At 38.4% G+C, this 12,124-nt stretch overlaps 1 protein-coding gene across 1 annotated transcript; it reads right to left on the bottom strand.

The window, feature by feature from the left end:
- Window positions 1–201: 201 nt before the first annotated feature.
- LOC141628526 (uncharacterized) lies at window positions 202–801 on the bottom strand. The gene has a single exon (XM_074441655.1). It carries the CDS (start codon window positions 799–801, stop codon window positions 202–204), a length of 600 nt encoding a protein of 199 aa, XP_074297756.1.
- Window positions 802–12,124: the final 11,323 nt, after the last annotated feature.

Here is a 12,124-nt window from a genome sequence, read left to right on the forward strand (position 1 = left end):
ACAGATTATCTCTAAAGGGATGCCATATCTACAGATGATGTTGCGTTTAATGAATGATATGACATCCTTCTCCTTGACTTGCCTGTATGAGTCTGCTTCTATCCATTTTGAAAAATAGTCGGTCATGGCTAGCATGAAGACTTTCTGGCTAAGGGCTTGTGGTAGCTTGCCTACAATGTCCATTCCCCATTTCATAAATGGTCAGGGAGCTGAAATAGAGTGAAGTAGCTCTGATGGTTGGTGGATGAAAGGAGAATGGATCTGGCAGGCTTTGCATTTGGAGTTGTAAGTTATGCAGCCAGCTCTGAGGGTTGGCGAAAAGTAGCATGTTCTTAGAACTTTGCTAGCCAGGCTTCTGCCACCTTTGAGATTTCCACAGTATCCATCGTGTATATCCTCTATGACTTGTTTAGCTTCATGAGGTTCCAGGCAACGCAAGTAAGGTCCAGCCTGTGACTTTTTGAACAACATGTTGATGATAATAGTATAGGTGGAGGCTTTGATCTTTAGGGCACTTGCCTCAATCTTATCATTAGGGAGTGTCCCCTGTAGGAACCAATCATAGTATGGTTTGGTCCAAGAATTTGTGTCCTTATGGATAAGACAAGTTTGGTCAGGTCTTTCAATGGTTGGTTCTAACAGGTGGACAATGAGTATTTTATCAAACACAGCAGGGCTGAAATTTGACCCCAGACTGGCTAAGGCATCAGCCCGAGTATTCAAGTCCCTTGGTATTTGGTCAATGTCAAATGAACTAAATTTCTTGTAAAGGTTTTTGACGTAGTCTAAATAGAGAACCATTTTTGAATCCTTTGCAGCACATGTTCCTTTGACTTGATTGGAAATTAAAAGGGAGTCAGTTTTTACCGTGAGATTTGTCACACCAAGTTCTATACATACCTTAAGTCCAGCTATCAGGGCTTCATATTAAGCTTCGTTGTTTGGTGCTTTGAACTCACAACTAATAGCCTGAGCAATTAGGTCTCCCTGTGGTGATTTCAATACTAGTCCTAGGCCAGTTCCTCACATATTTGTTGCTCCATCTACGTGTAAGGTCCATTCCTGGCCTGATTTACGGGTGTCTAGATGGTTGACCTCGTTTGTGAGGTCTGGTTCTAGGTTAGGGCTGAACTCAGCCATAAAGTCTGCTAATGCCTGCGATTTAATTGTTGTCCTGGGTTCGAAGGTTATGTCATAAGTGCTTAGTTGCACCGACCATTTTTGCCATTCTGCCTAAAAGCTTAGGCTTTCTTAGGACAAATTTGATAGGCAGGTTGGTCCTGACAATGATTGGGTGACTTTCAAAGTAAGGTCTAAGTTTGGTGCAAGACATAATTAGGGCAAGTACGTATTTTTCAAGTAGACCATACCTTGTTTCTGCATCCAAGAGACTTTTACTTACATAATAGACTGGGTGCTGCTGACCTTCAATTTCCTTGGTTAGGACTCCGCTTACTTCTGTTTCAGTGACAGATAGGTAGACCGTCAGGGACATCAGATCCTACCAGAAGATTTACTCTTAAGAAAACTTACTAATCTTGGCCTGATATTGTCAGGGACATCGGATCCTACCAGTACATGCCTGTTAGGATACTCAGGGTCTAAAATTACTTGATCTGTTTCCATTTTGGTTTTTGCCACATAAGTGGTCCTGACAGGGGACTGTAGTTGCTAGGCGAGAGACTTACCTGTCTTGGATGGTTTTAATGATTCAGTGTAACATTCCTGGGCAGATTTTTGTTCACCTTTGATGGTTGCTATTCCCCATTCTGTTGGTATCTTGACACATTGGTGGTAAGTGGAAGGTATAGCCCTGAGATTATGGATCCACGGTCTTCCTAGGATAGCATTGTAGGATGACAAGCAGTCAAGGACTACAAATCTCTCATATGAGGAGACTCTTTCCACATATATTGGCAGGTATATTTCTCCCAATGTGTTTTTTGTCTCTCCACTGAATCCTACCAGGATATTTGATTTCTTTATGATCTGGCTTTCATCAATCTTCATTGCTTTTAGGACATCAAGAATGATCAGGTTAACTGAGTTGCCTCCATCTACTAAAATCCTCAAGACACGTGCAGTCCCTATTTGCATAATAATCACCAGGCCATCGTGATGTAGGTCAGGGATTCTCTGCATATCAGTATCGTCAAAAGTAATTTGAGGTAAGTTTCTAGGTTTAAAAGGAGATTTCATTTTTGACTCCCTGGCAATCTTTTTTGCGGTATAACTGGTCAGGCCGCAGATCTCAGATCCTCCATTAATGAATTTGACCTCATAGATGGGTGGTGTCGGGGGCAGTTCTCGTTGTTGCCTTTCCTGATCTTTTCTTGCTCTATTGTCTTCTCTGCTCCTTGATGGCATCAGATCTTTCAGGTAGCCTTTCTTTAGTAGGTAAGCCACTTGCCTGCGCAATCCCAGACATTCTTCTATTGTATGTCCTATGTCCATGTGGAATTCACACCATTTTGTAGTGTCTTTCCTTGAGTTGGGGTTGTCTGTCTTCTTTGGCCACTTGACAATGTCTCCCATGTTTTCTAGTCTTTTGATTAACCCTGCAATGTCAATAGAGAAGTTATACACTTGAATAGGGGGATAAGTATAGGAGTTACCTCGTTGTTCTTGTGCGTAGTTGACTTCTGGTCTGTTAGGCCTTGTATAGGGGGGATGGCCTAGAACTGCTTCCTCTGTTGCTAGAACTCTTCCTGTTGGATTTGTCCTAACCTGAGTTCACTACTACAGATACAGGCTATAACAACGGGTAAAAACCGTTGTAAAAACAAAAAGCGGACGTTGTTAAAGCGGCCGTTGTAGAAGGTATTTACAACGGTTTGGTTATTTAATGAAACCGTTGTCTAAAGTATTAACCACGGTTAGAAGCCGTTGTTGTTGGGTGTTCTCCGTTGTGGAAAGTGTTTCAAAAATTTGGAGGGAATAATATAACAACGGTTGTCATATGTATAACCGTTGTTGAAACTTTCCCTCCAAATTTGTGAAGTCTTTTGACAACGGGTTTATGCTACATACCCGTTGTTGAAATTTTTAGTAACAACGGTTCTTAGTTTAATACCCGTTGTGGTAATTTTACCTCCAAAATTGTGAAGACTTTTAACAACGGTTCTTCGTTTAAAACCTGTTGTTGAATATTATGCACGGGTATTTGTGAAAGTCATTCACAACGGTGTTATTTTTATTAACCGTTGTGAAAGATATTCACAACGGTTTTTTTTAGTAACCGTTTTTATTACGAACTCCTAATGTTTTGAAAAATTAAATTTGTTTCATGCCATTCAAAAACCTCGCATATATCAAAGAAAGACAAAGATAAATCACAAATTGGGTTCATCGAACTCAATAGATTCAATTCAACCACAACAAAGAAAGATAATATATATATATATATATATATATATATATATATATATATATATATATATATATATATACTTACAAGGAGTTGAATTTACATGAACTAATCATTCCCTAACTTCGACAAAAAATTTACTAATAAGCCGATCTTAGCTCGAGTATCATACATTTTCTAAGACGTAGTTGCTCAACATGTCCCTTACCTCGTCTATATCTATACTTGAGTACTCCTCAATCTGCAGTGACGGGTTGATTACATACTCATGGAAAAAACAAAGAGAAGACATTATTGTAACAACATCAATTACGCATAGCAACATCATGGTATATATAGCGCAAAAAGCAAGACAACATTAGCTCTAATTTTAAAAAAGTAATAAACACATTATTAAATTACTAACATTTTCTGGAATAATGATATATCTTCGCCGAATAATCTCCAACATGAACCGACAAGCGCAGATCCACATTGTATGCTATCCGTCAAGCGAGGACCTATTATTACATAAAAAAAAACAGACGAGAGAAGGCTCACATCAGAATCTTGAACTTTAGGTATTGTATTAGTATTAAACACAGATTTTTGCACTTAATGTTATTGTATTTGAGAACGTACCCCTGTTATCGTAATAAAATCAGGGCCAACATCAGAATCTTTCGTGGGTTGATCCTGCTTGTTTGCTCTTCTCTTCTCAAAGGCCCTTTTTTTTAAAAATAAAAAAGGAGGCAGAAACTCATTTTTTTAGGGGCAAAAATGAGCTTTTTTCTATAAATAAAAATTGAAACTTAATGTTATTATAAATAAATCAGTATTATAAACTTACTTATTAATCAAGCGCTTAAAAGTCTCGCTTTGTTCATGATGTAAAGAGTCCAACCAGAAACTTTATTCCTTGTCGGCATGATGGCTGCTAGCACCCAATGAGTCCTACATCAAGAGACATCATCATTATTAACAAGTACATATATTAGTTATGAAAATGCAATTGTAGGGGGAAACGTAATATTAATTTGTTTATTACCCGTTTTCATTATAAGCGCCAAAAATCAGCTTCTTGGTTGTCGCCAATTGCTGAGCAATATAATCTACCCGTTCTTCGAACGAGAAATCCGTAATAAATAAAGATAAAACATAGGGGCACAGGAATCCGTAGTGATCAGATGGAATATTCTTCTCGGGGATCACTCTCAATTTCAATATCCTACATTATTACGGTATTAATTACGGTATTTAAAACACTATCTGGTAGTCAGAATATTAGAATATGAAATTATTTATTAAGAAACTTACTTCATCCAAACAAGTATGTGTTGGATATCAATCTGGTCTAGGCCAGCCCAAATGGCTAGCATATCCCATGATAGATGTGCTTGGCGCTCAACCCCTAGAATATCCTCCTCGAGCGGAATAACTATCAATTGCTCGGTGGCTATGCGATGGTCAGCCTCCTCATGCAGTTTCCTCATCGTCCCCGTTCTTACTTTTTGCATGTAATCCTTCCCTTTATATTGTGTGGAGTTTAAACTCCTAACTTCTTTCAGGTCCGGGAAAAAATGAGTCTTTGATTTTGTGCTACTACCACCAGCCTACACATGTAGTAGATAATTAAAATAATAAAAAATCCAAAGGTAATTAACATATCCTAGTTGGAGTAATAAAAATAAAAGCGTACTTAATTAAATACCTCGTCAACTCGCTCTTTCAATGATGAGGTAGTAGTAGCAGTAAGACCGGGGACTTAGGCTTATCAGTCTTTTTTTGTCCCCTACACAAAATTACCATGCTTTTTATAAATACAGACAAAATATAAATAAAGGGAGCGAGGTTTTTAAAAAAATGGAGAAGTTAATTAAATACCTCATCAAGTTGTTGTCTCGACGAGGTCGTTGGCATGTCTGTGGACTTAGGCTTATCCGCCAAAGCCGGCTTTTTTGTTCCCTACAAAAAAAAAAACATATAAATTTAACATATAAAAACATTCAACAATTAAAAATTTAACATATATATAAAGGTATTTCTTCTAACCCCAATCGCTTTCCGGCCGAGGCGAGACGGCCGAGCCAAGTAGATGTGAGTTTCGAGCCATTGGATGAAACTTCCAAGCGCATCTCCCGAATGGTAATGTCGTCACGAATCGGGACAGAGCATTGCAAGTTTTCATGGCCTGGAAAGACTGTAGTTATCTCTACTTTGGTATGATTCGCAAAAGTTTTTCGCCATGAACTACGCTTCATTATGCAGATTTGGTGTGCATTTCTACGAGACCCCAGCCAACACGCACATGTGGCTTTTCGGTTCTATTAGGGTCAAGAAGAATAACTCGGCCTCTTGTTTACGGCCTGAAGAATATACACATACATTATTATATATCCCAAAATTTAATAGAATTCATATAAATTTAACTAATTAAACACTTCATGCATACCTTATCAAAAACAGAGAACGACTTGAAGGGGATGTATGCTGTTTTCCATCACCATCTTCTCAAGTTGCATCTCCTTTTCGGACCCATTATTTACCTAATAAAATTAACCAATGGCACCATTTCGTAAGTTATAGCATTAGAGCCGGCAGGGAACACACCCCTTGATCTTACCCAAAAAAAAAAAAAAAAGAAAAATAAGGAAGTATTAGCTAGGTACCTGATCGGCTTTAGTTGTTACAACTTCAAGCATTATTAGGTACCGATCTTTCAATCTCGTTGGCGATACTTCCTTCTCATGTATTGCCAAGGTAGTAGCGGCCTCTTGACCAATCTGTTGTACCTTATTATTACCCCCTTTAGAAATGACATCCTCCATCATCTTCACTTCTTCTTCGGAAAGCTTACCTCCAAAGATTCAGCTTTTAGTAGTACGGATGCCATTAATCAAGTCGCTTGCCAAGAATGTAATGTTCAAGCAATTTTTATCCCAACAATAACATGTGAATTGAACTTAAATGAAAATAATAGAATAAATGTTACCATGTCAGCCTTCTCAGACTTAGTCTTCCTTTTCTTCTTTATCGGGGCAGTTTTCCCATAATATTTCGTTACTCCAACCTGTAACGGGACGCCCCTCAAACGAACTGGATGTTCGGGTCGGCCGATCGCTCTAGCAAGAACGTCATTACGACCACTGGGAGTTAATTTCCCTTCTTCTACCTCTTTCAATACGTTGTCCTATAATATATTAAATAAACTTCAAATTATATTTGTGACTAAAATAATAAAGTTAGTAATGAACTCGTCTTAATAAAATAATGCTTACTATGTTGGCCAACACTTCCTCATCATATTTGTCACGCGACCGGGATCCTTTAGGCGTGTGCCCTTCTTTATAAGTTACATGCCGATCCACCTCTTTCACTCCCTTTGCCACCTACACATTAACATGGTAACATTTATACACGTAACTGTGTATCAATGCAAGTCCAAGTGTGATTAAAAAAATAAAGTCTCACAGGGGAATAATGCATGCTACTTACGAGGTTCTCTTCTATCTTTCTGTAACCGCCTCGAGAACCATACCATTTCCCCTTCTTGCATGAAATGTTAGCACGATTTCTTCTGCTAACGGCCTTCAAATAATTATATAAAAGCGCAAGTAGATGAGATAATAAAAAGATTATATAAAGGACTCATTAATTAAAAAATGATAGGTAAATCGTTAAAAGGCGAGGATATTTAACCTGAAACTTCTCAGTAGTTCTCATCTTTTTGAAAAGATCCCATTGTTCCTGCTTGATGGTGGGACACTTGTTTTCCGGTGGGCTCTTACGCATCTCCCCCGTTGCCTTGTCCACATACAACCAATCCCTAGCAACGTCACACCTCCACTGCCTGTGGACATCCGCTGCCTTATGCATTAAATACTCATCATGGCTTTCATCGGGTATAATAAAGCCTTCCTTTACACGAGCCAAGTATAACTCCGCCAATTTTGGATTAAAATTTCTAAAATCATCTAAATGGATAGGCACAAACTGTCTTGTGCAAGTACCAATCCAACTGGAGAAAAGACCCGCATTTGGACCAGTAGGGAAACCCATCTCACTCCATGTTATTTCGAACGGCTGTTTAGCGGCTATAGCTGCAAGGACTTTCTGGCACTTCGTAGCACCCCTCTCACCAGGCTTATTATCCTGAGGCTTATTATTCTTTTGACTTATTTTACGTTTTTCACCCATGATAATCCTAAAACCCAAATATGAATGATATGGGAAATGAACAACTTAACAACGTACATGCAGAGTATTATCTAAAACCCTAAACCCTAATAGGAATGAAAATTTAAAACAACAGATTGAGCTTCTAAAATCCTAAACCCTAATAAGAGGAGTGAAGTAGATGATGCGGGATGATAAAGATAACAAAGAAGACGAAAAACAAACAGATGCATGAAAAAGAAACAAGATGATCGTCTTAAAACCCTAATGACGAAACACAAAATTAAAGTGAACATACTTGATGATGATGATGATAAAGAGAACGAGCAGGATGATAAGGGAAGGCAACGGAATCTGGGCGTCGGAAATTGAGCGACGGCCGGCAACGAGAATGTAGAAAGCGAGGAAGAGAGAAGAATTAACTCAGGATACCAACGGTTGAACTAATGTTGTGTGTGTTTGTGTATGGCATGTTGTATGGGTTTCTAAATTAGTTTTTTATTAAGACAAACTATTGACAACGGGTGCTCAAAGAAGAACCGTTGTTATATGTTAATAACAACGGGTCAATAAAAGTCAACCGTTGTCAAAAGTTTATTACAACGGTTAAAATATACCCGTTGTAATATATTTTCACCAAATTTGCGCCAAATGAAATATGTCAAAAAAATCATTGGCAACGGGTAGAGGTACTACACCCGTTGTTGAAAGTATTAACAACGGGTAATTTAAATATAACCGTTGTTATTGTTGAACTTCTTTTTTTAAAAAAAATTACTGTAATTCCATTACAGTCCAAACCTTTAACAATACATACTGTAACAGCAGAAGCACCATATACTGCAACATTATTCAGCAATTTCAACACCAGCATCCACATCTAATAATAACACCAGCATGCATGCATACTGCATATCTAAGCTACAGGATTTACCATGCCATATATTGCAACATTATTCAGCAATGACCGTTATTGATTTACCAATAAATTAAACCATCAAATTATTGGTCTGAAAATGACTCAAAATGTTGGTCGTCCATATCACTGTGTCCTGATGAACTATCTCAGGATCGGGGACGTTTCTTGGATGTCATAGTTTCTTCGTTAACTTAAATACCTTCACCATGGTCATCACGCATATAGATGCTTTCAGTGTCCTCATGATCAGTGTCATCATCGTCGAAATAAGATACAGTGGTAGACTGATCCATTCCCTAAAAAACGACATCCTGATCATCATCACCATTATCGGATGGACTACTCCTTCTACTCCTTATAGACAAAGACAATGACCACTTCTTATCCATAGGATCGGTGACATAGAACACTTGTTTAGCTTGGGATGCCATTATGAAAGGATCATCCTTATTATTGCCAACCTTACCCAGATTGACCAACGTAAATCCCATCTTATCCTTTCGGACACAATGGATGTTGTTATCAACCCAGTTACATCGAAACAAAGGCATTGTGAAATCAATGTAATCTAGTACCAATATTTCTTGAATAACACCATAATAAAGGCATTTTCCCCAAATAGGCTTTTTATCTCTTGAAGTAGCAAAGTGCATTGCCTCAAATTCAGAACTCACACCACTATTTTGCATTGTGCTCAACTCATCTTGCTCGCGGGTATAAAAAGTATATCCATTAATGGCAAAAGCTGTAGTAAAAGGTGACCCGGCATTTGGACCTAAACCAAGACGTAGTAACCTAGGAGAGATGTCATCACCAGTTTGATCGTACACTCTAAGACAATATTCCTAAACCACTCTGCAAACGTCTTCGTATGCTCGTTCGCAATCCACTTCTCGGTCTTGTTTTGGTGATCGTATTTGAGCTCATCTTTGTGTTGTTGAATATAAGGTTGCACCTCATCTTCGTTGTTTAGCACATACATGTGTGCTAAATGCAACATTTCACGTGTCACAATTTTTTCAACCCGGCCCCTAATACCTTTTCCTATCATCCAATCACTATGACGATTCTTAGGAACGCCAATCAACTCCTTCGGGGAGAGATGAGCGTAACAATATGAAAGAGCTTCGTCTAAAATAGCGCGTTCAGCAATACAACCTTCCGGACGATACCGATTAGATGTATAGTCCTTGTAGACTTTCATCAATCTTTCGAAAGGATACTGGTATCTCAAGTACACGAGCCCAAGGTACAAAATCTCCCTAACCAAGTGAATGGTCAGATGAATCATGATAGTGAAGAAAGAGGGTGGAAAATACATTTCCAACTGACAAAGAGAGGTTACAACGAGGTCCTGCAATGAATCCGCGTCATCGGGATCGATGACTTTCTCGCATATGGACTGGAAGAAGAGACAGAATCTAGTTATAGAATATCTTACCTTTTCAGGTAAAATGGAACGAATAGCCACAGGTAGTAATTGTTGCATCAAAGTGTGACAATCATGTGATTTTAACCCGGTGAGTTTTAGGTCTTGCATCGACACTAGGCTTTTGATGTTCGACGAATAACCATGTGGCACTTTAATTCCATTCAAGCATGCACAAAACTCTTTTTTCTCATTCCGTGAAAGGGTATAAGCTGCTGGCGGTAAAAATGTACGATTACCTCTCTTCTGTGGTGCCAACTCTAGACTAATACCCATCATTTTAATATCTTCCCTAGCTGCGGCGTTATCCTTTGTTTTACCAGGAACATTCAGAAGGGTATTGATAATATTATCACAGACATTTTTCTCAATGTGCATGAAATCAAGGCAATGCCTGACCTCCAGGTCAGGCCAATATGGAAGTTTATCAAAAAATATGGATCTTTTCTTATACCCACGAGTAGACAATTTAGAGCCGCTCTTCTTCCCATAATCTATCTCAATATGCTTTACTTTCTGATAAACTTCATGCCCACTCAAAATTCTAGGAGGTTGACGAAGTTCTTGTCTTCCATTGAATGCTTTCTGTATCTTGCGATAACAATGGTCATGATACAAGAACCTCCTATTTCCCATATACACATACTTACGAGAAGACTTCAAGTATTCAGACTCGATATCCTCCCCACACAATGGACAAGCCTCTTTCCCATGAACTGTGTGCCCAGAAAGGTCGCCATAAGCCGGATAGTCAGTTATTGTACACAATAACATCGCTCTCAAATTGAAAGTTTCGTTCTTATATGCATCAAATACTTCTATCCCACTATCCCACAACAATCGCAAATCATCTAGAAGAGGTTCCAAATATACATCTATATCATTTCCAGGTTGTTTAGGGCCGGAAATTAACAACGACAACATCAAATACTTTCTTTTCATGCACACATATGTAGGTAAGTTATAAATAGCCAACACTACTGGCCAAGTACTATGTTGGCTACTCATGTTTCCGTGTGGGTTCATTCCATCAGTGGACAGCGCTAGACGTAAGTTTCTAGGTTCATTGCCGAACTCGGGATACTTAGCGTCGAACGATTTCCATTGCTTACCATCTGCCGGGTGTCTTAGCTTTCCATCATTTATTCTTCCTGTTTCATGCCAAGTTAACATTTTTGCATCATCGGGATTCGCATAAATCCTTATGACTCTTGGTATCAATGGAAAATACCACAACACCTTAGCCGGGATCCCTTCCTTATCCTTATAACGCCACTCCAAACATTTAGGGCAATTGGTTAAGTTTTGATATAATTTCCGATACAATATGCAATGATTTGGACATGCATGTATTTTCTCATATTTCATACCCACTCCTCTTATTAGTTTTTTCGCCTCATATGTCTTAACAGGTAGAACATTACCATCAGGAAGCAACTCCTTTATCAAGGCTAAAAAACTAGTGAAACATGTGTCACTCACCCCATTTGCCCCCTTGATATTATACAACTTCACCACAGCCGACATTTTTGTGAACTTACAACCAGAATACAGAGGTGCTTCAGACTCACACAACTTCTCATACATGTTGTTAAGGTCATCCCAATTACTAGTGTCATCACCTACATCTTCAAAAGCAATGGACTCATCATCATTCTCTTCATTATCTATAGACCCAACATTCAACTTCTCTACTTCCAACTCTTCCAACTCAAAAAACTCGGCAAACTCAGGATCATTAGTTAGCCTTTCGTGTACCTCAACATCATCTTCTTCAGAGTTATTCTCTTCCTCTAATGATTCTCCATGAAAAATCCAACGTGTATAGGATCGACTAAATCTCCACTTTTCTAGGTGTATTTTAACGTCCGGAAAAGCCATATAGCTAATATTACCACATCTTTCACAAGGACATGCAATACTAGAAGAACCTTTCAAATTGTTCGAAACGATTTCATAAAATTCAGCTAAACCATCCTTGTAGGTGCGGTCACTCATATTTGCATCAATCATCCATGTTCGAGTCATTATTCTACATTCGTAATAATAGGCAACTAATTCAGAAAATACAATAATAGGCAAACAAATAAACGAAATTCAGGAAAGCAATTAAGCTAAATTATCAACAAATTAGATAATAACCGAAAAAATCCTATATCTATAAGCGTTGCTAAGAAACATATATATACCTGATTGATAAACACGATGAGGGAGAGAAGACGGTGACAACAGTGACGGAGATGAAGACAGAGAG

This window comes from Silene latifolia, chromosome Y, assembly GCF_048544455.1.
Source record: "Silene latifolia isolate original U9 population chromosome Y, ASM4854445v1, whole genome shotgun sequence".
Taxonomy (NCBI): Eukaryota; Viridiplantae; Streptophyta; class Magnoliopsida; order Caryophyllales; family Caryophyllaceae; genus Silene; species Silene latifolia.

Excerpts from the sequence above, each read along its gene's own strand:
- LOC141628526 (XM_074441655.1), bottom strand. The coding sequence starts at position 801 with ATGGTTCTCTATTTAGACTACGTCAAAAACCTTTACAAGAAATTTAGT.